The 6,097-nt window shown below is 43.5% G+C and overlaps 1 protein-coding gene across 2 annotated transcripts; it reads right to left on the reverse strand.

The window, feature by feature from the left end:
- Window positions 1-481: 481 nt before the first annotated feature.
- On the reverse strand, window positions 482-5,770 carry MRPS33 (mitochondrial ribosomal protein S33). 2 transcript variants are annotated; one of them, XM_071551147.1, is made up of 3 exons: window positions 5,671-5,770; window positions 2,566-2,821; window positions 482-855 (listed from the first exon to the last, which is right to left on the reverse strand). In XM_071551147.1, the coding sequence occupies exons 2-3, from the start codon at window positions 2,778-2,780 to the stop codon at window positions 750-752; spliced, it is 321 nt and encodes a 106-aa protein (XP_071407248.1). In that variant the 5' UTR covers window positions 2,781-2,821; window positions 5,671-5,770; the 3' UTR covers window positions 482-749. The 2 variants fall into 2 exon arrangements, with proteins under 2 accessions (XP_071407248.1, XP_071407247.1); XM_071551146.1 differs by having other exon boundaries at window positions 5,650-5,748.
- Between the last annotated feature and the right edge of the window lie 327 nt (window positions 5,771-6,097).

A 6,097-nucleotide genomic window follows, 5' to 3' on the forward strand; every position in this document is an offset into this window, starting at 1 on the left:
AGCAACACTAAAGAAGCCTAGTCATAAAACCTCATGGTGAATGCTAAGTGTTCATCATCTTAGGTAGTATTTCATGCATGTCTTCCAGGAAATCCAAATATATTTCCTGTATTTTAAATTTCGTAATTATATGGATTTAGTTACTTAATTACTAATATTTCAGCCTCTTCTGTTGCAGTATCTAATCATTCAGGGTAAAATGTGAGTGCTGTGGGCAGGCAATGGGCTGGGAAATATTTTCCAGTGAAAAATGCAGAATAACAGATTTTGACAGCAACTTAAAAATAAAAACTAAAGCTAAAGCTATCTGAAATGAAACTCATTAAAACAGGTAAGATTGACAAGCAGCAGTAGAAGCAGGAATCCTTATTTTTTTGTAGCCACATACAAAACAGTGTTGATACTAACACAAGAAAGTAAAACAGACAATGAAGAACAAACATATTTCCACATCAAGAAAAACTGAAACAGAAAGGTGGTGTCAAGAAAAACACTGAGCATTTCTTTATTACTGTTTTTATTAGTTGGGTAAGAGAGGGCTCTGAAAAACTCATGTGCTCCAATATACAGTATATTTAAAGTACAGAAGTTCAAAACTGATAAAACTTCAAAGACCCAAGTGCATTTCCAGGGTGGAGTCCACTATTTTACAGTGTGTTTCTTGTGGCCCACACGCAGCTCACAGGCCAAACCCTCTCCAGCTGTTCTCCAGCATTTCCAGAGTAATTAATTATGTTGTTCAAATAGAACTATTTCCTCTTGAGAGCTCTCTTTCCTTCCCCCTTCTTTGGTTTTTCCTTCCCACGGAGCTTTTTCAATCGCCTCATCTCCTCCTTAAAGTCTTGATGCTCATCCCTAGATGAGGAGCAAAGAATAATTTACTCTGTTTCTTGGAATACCGAGATGTGAAAAGTTCTTTGAAGTATGTGATAATGGCAAAAAAACACCAACCAACTTTTTTTTAACCACGAAGACCATACTGAAACTCTCTGCAATATAGTCCTTGTTACTGCTACAGTATCACTTAATAATAACGAGAGGTTTCCTCTAATACTTCCAGAACGAACAGGGTTGCCCTTTTCAGCAAGAAATGGTGTGTGCATATTTGTATTATTTCAATTGCATTTATTGATCCACTCTGCTTAAATGAGCAGTAAAATATAAAAATCAGCAAGAGACAAGAATGAGAATTTCGCCCTTCTTATCTGGCTCAGCAGTCTACACATTGTGCTCCTGTGCGAGATATCAAGTTCAGGTCACTTGCTTCTCAGGAAAGAGGGGCATGCTGAGCAGTAATTACAGCCCATGACACTGCTCTCAGGAGACTTCAAGAATGAGTTATGAAGAAAGCATCAGTACTGGTAGAATCTTAACAGGAGAATAAAACAGGAAGGAGGATGAGGGGCTGGCAGAGATAATTAATCCTCAATAATGTTCTAATAAAGTCTATTAATTTCTGTCCCTGTATTTTTCAGTGCAAAGTAATTTTTAAAAGTCGTAACTGCATCCTATGTGGCCTAAGATTGCTGGCACTGCTATTTTTATACACAACTTCTCTAAATAGTAACAAAAAGGTTGTGATTTATTATTGGGCTCTGTTAGTCTATGACTTTTCATTACATATTTCTGAGCTACAAGTCTGACCCTCTACAAGCTCTCTATATACAGAGCAGCTACAAAAGGAATTGAGATTAATAGGGGAAGAATAAAGAACATAGACATGTCATTTGGGCCTTCAGTGTACACAAACAGCTGTTCCAGAAAATGTTAGCAAACCCACCTAAACCAAGAGCATCCTGGACACAATCCTTGATGGCCAGCATTGTGACACTAGCAATAGAAAACAGTCAAGTATGACTTCATAGAGTTGGCAGCCTCACTTTTAAAGGATTTCTTTTGTGTTACCTGACTGAAGTCAAAGAAATGCATTTGACGCTGGCTGATGTTCGCCAGCAGTGCAAATTTTTCCTGCTAGAGACTGTGGAAATTCATGTTGAAATTAGACAACTGGTTTGGATGAAGCTGGAGTTAGCAAGGCTATTTAAACCACAATTTGAAATTTGAATTTCATTTAATCTTATTTTAAAGAATAAAAAGGTCCTTTGGCCTAACATAGACTTTCCTTCTCTTCTACATTTCACTTTTTAGCTGTTGAATGATTGAGGAATATATGGCAAGACTGTTCTAGCGCAATTTTGGTGTTAACATCACCTCTTTGTAGCACATTTATTTGCAATATTCAGAACTACAGCCCCATCTCCTGTCTACGAGAAAATTCTGTTCCCTTCCCCACAAAGCCAAAACAGGAACTATTTCTTATATAACTGCTTGCCTAAAACTACACTTAAAGTGTTTTGCACAAAAGGTTACAATTGTGGCAAAAGTTAGACAGCAGTCACTTATTTTACTCTCCTTGCCCCCAGTGCAACAATCAAGTGTGCATTTCCTTTTGCATCATGTTCAGAGCTAAAACTTCTTTCTCTTAAGAACACAACTGTAACCAGACTCACACAGCCCCCTTTCCCATCTCCAGTCCTGCTCCCACCCTACAAACACAGAGAGTACCTGTAGAGGCCAAAGTAACGGAGCTTCTTCATGAGGGCATAGTAGGTGTTGTGAGGAGGGTACCAATCGTACACCTCCTTCCGCTTGGCCAAGGGCTGCTCGCTGAATAACTTCACCACTTTCATAGACTTTGAGTCAGTTGGCCTGACAACATCTCCGAATATCTGAGCACTCAGCCGGGCCATTCGAAGGGCATAACTGGAAACACTGGACATCTCTCACGGAAAAGTGGGCACACATAGACAGATGGACTTTCCTGCAGAAGGAAACACAGGACAGCCACAGATCTAAGGTGGTTGCGTATCACAGGCTACCCCAGAATTAAGGCAAACAAAACAACCCATCGTACACTGATCGCACATTTGAAGTCACACATTCCTTGCATGAAATCAGTCTTAGTACATAACCTTGCGTCCAATGAACATCTACACTAACTCAGGTATAATTTCCAGCCTAACTAGGACACTACAGACAGTGATAATGACTATAAAAGCACCTTCACTGAACCACAACCTACCATGGCTAATTTATTAGCAATGCCACTCAGCTTACTCAAGACTACCTCTAAACTCCAGTCACGGAAACAATTACAGGGTGAGCTCTGCCAAAAATAGCAACCACTGCGATACTTCTACACAAGCACAACACTATTGGAAACATATTGAGGAAACATCCTGGAAGTTTTTCCCATGAAAATTTCTCACCCTACTTAAAACAATGTTATAATCCATCCAACAAGAATGGTCTACCCAATGTAAAAAAAAAAATAAAATCTTGTTTCTCTGTATGAATCACACAAATCTTTCCCATCTCAATTATCTTCCCTTAATCATCTCTGTCAGCTTTTTCTCCATTCTCTTTTCAGTCTCTCACAACACCTATTCTTTCTAAAAGCAAAAAAAATCACTTCCCCATGCTAGATTCTTTTTTCCAAGAAAATCCATCAGCAGCTTCCCATTCTTTTAGCCATCTCCCAACTAAAGACCCCTGCAACAAAAATGCCCTGAAGACAAAACCATTGTTATCAAGCCACCAGAGACAATATCCACTCTCTTACAGGAGCGTGAAGAAGGGTTTTCTCTCAGCTTTTCTAACCCTTCCCATTTTTCCTCTTCTCTGCATCTTCACTCTTTGAAAAAACGGGTTGTAATAGACAAGAAGGAGTATCCCATAAGCTGGTATTTTAAGCTCTGTGTGGCCTGTACTGTGCCTTTTTGAATAAGTGATGACATAAGCCCCCAGAGAAATAAAGCAAGGTTTGTCCAAGTGCACTACACTGAGGTTAAAGTTTAAAATTCTTGTTTTAAAATGTATTGCACAGCTGATTCCAGATGAGCATAAAAAATTAAAGACGAGGAATAAGAGCAATCAGCAGGACAGCGCTACATGATTACAATATCAATATGATTACAGCGAGCCTGTTGATTAATAACACAATTTTGAAGTATTCAAAACCTCACTTACATACATTTGCCCACTGCAAGACCTGATGTACAACTGTCTGTTCTGAATTACTTCTCTTAGCAAAGCACTAAAAAGGAAGCAGGAATAAAAATCAAGCATGAAAATAATACAAGTATCTGAGTCCAAGAGAATAATGGAAAAAGTAACAAAAGGGAAGGCAAAGTGTCAGAGACCTAAAGCTAAGGCAGTAGGCCTAGTGTGAGGAGACAGAAGCTCCTAAATGATTCAGGGCAGCAGTTCAACGTGAACATCTATTACACAGGGAAATGATCACTAAGTCTTGCTAAACCATCCATTTCAGAACAGCCAGCCCTAATTCCCATATTCAGAGGCAAAGCAACAAATTTCCCCCCAAACTCTTCATCATATCCCCCTGCAAGTATCACTAGACTCAATTCAAATACAGAGCTTGCTTAATCTCCTCCTACTGCAGCCTTAAAATGAAAACACCTGTAGCTTCTAAATGATGCAAACCTGAGGTCTGATGAACTGGACTTTCACGTCAGAACCCCAAAAGGAATCTAAACAGTCCAAGCCAACTGGAGACATCCATTAATCCTCGCCACACTAAGAATGTTTGAAAGAGAAAAAAGGCAAAGGCTACCGAATCCCAAGACCCAGATCCATCCAAGGCCTCTTTAGGGCAACCTCTGATACATGAGGTGTTACCAGAACGGTTCTGTTATAGAATCATAGAATTGATGGGGTTGAAAAAGACCTCTAAAGTCATCAAGTCCAACCCTTGGTCCAACTCCAGTCCATTTACCAGATCATGGCACTCAGTGCCACACCCAATCTCAGTTTCAAAACCTCCAGGGATGGGGAATCCATGACCTCTCTGGGCAGCCCATTCCAATGCCTGATTACTCTCTCTGTAAAGAATTTTTTTCTCATATCCAACTTAAATTTCCCCTGGCAGAGCTTGAGCCTGTGCCCCCTTGTCCTGTTCCTGAGTGCCTGGGAGAAGAGACCAACCCCCTGGCTAGAACTTCCCTTCAGATAGTTCTAGACAGTGCTGAGGTCACCTCTGAGCCTCCTCTTCTCCAGGCTAAACAACCCCAGCTCCCTCAGCCTCTCCCCACAGGACTTGTGCTCCAGTCCCTTCACCAGCCTTGTTACTCTTCTCTGGACCCACTCCAGCACCTCAATATCTTTCCTGAACTTCCCTGCCACTTAGCGATGGCATTTGCAGGATCACCCACTGATAATCAACACACCTACACCAAAACCAAAACCAACATCCCGTGCTGCTGCTCCACCTCCTGCCCGCCCATCACTCCCACTCAAAGCCGAGCCGTCCCGTCCTAGGCTGTTTTGGGGGGTTTATTTTATTCCCCATCTACCAGCTTGTCTCAGACAGCTTCCTTCTCCCTTGGAACACGGCAGGAGAACTTTGTTTCTAGAGTGACTCCTGATTTCACCGCGGGCACATGGAAGAGAAGGCCTCCCGGGACATGGAGGTCATCGGGGCGGGCGCGGCGCAGCCTCCGACCCGAGCCGGCCCCGCTTCCCTCCGGGAGGCAGCGCCGGGACGCGCCCGCGGGCTGCGGCTCCGGGAACACCGACCCGAGCACCCGAGCCCATTTCCCCGGCTCTGCTCACGGCCGCGGCCCCGCTCACCCGGCAGCGCCCCGGGCTCACCCGCGGCCGGCGCCGAGCAGTGATGTTAAAGGGGCGGTCCGCGTGGTGATGCCGAATAAGGGACGGTGATACCGAAGGGGCGGTCGGGTCGGTGATGCCGAAGAGCGGCGCGGACAGGTGACGTTCGGGGAGAGGCGGGATCGTCCCCACCCCGGTCCCGCCTGGCCGGGCGGACGCGCCTCCTTGTTCTCCGCAGTGTCTGGGGCATGTCAGGTTCTCTCCCCGAGCCCCGGCGTCATAGAAGTACAGAATATCCTGATTTAGAAGGGACCCAAAAGAATCGTCGAGTCCAACTTCTGGCTCCGCACAGGACACCCCAAATTATCGCCCCGTAAGAGGGTTACACCCTCTGTGTGACAGGCATCTGCAAATACCCACAAGAACCTTTTCATTGTGACTTCCTCTCTTTAATTTTTCGTCTTATAAG

The sequence above is a fragment of the Pithys albifrons genome, chromosome 3, assembly GCF_047495875.1.
Source record: "Pithys albifrons albifrons isolate INPA30051 chromosome 3, PitAlb_v1, whole genome shotgun sequence".
NCBI classification, from domain to species: Eukaryota; Metazoa; Chordata; class Aves; order Passeriformes; family Thamnophilidae; genus Pithys; species Pithys albifrons.

Bases quoted from the DNA above. Each gene is read 5' to 3' on its own strand.
- MRPS33 (XM_071551147.1), bottom strand. From the start codon at position 2,780: ATGTCCAGTGTTTCCAGTTATGCCCTTCGAATGGCCCGGCTGAGTGCT. The intron at 856-2,565 runs GTACTCTCTGTG...CTCCTCATCTAG, and splicing joins CGTTACTTTGGCCTCTACAG to GGATGAGCATCAAGACTTTA.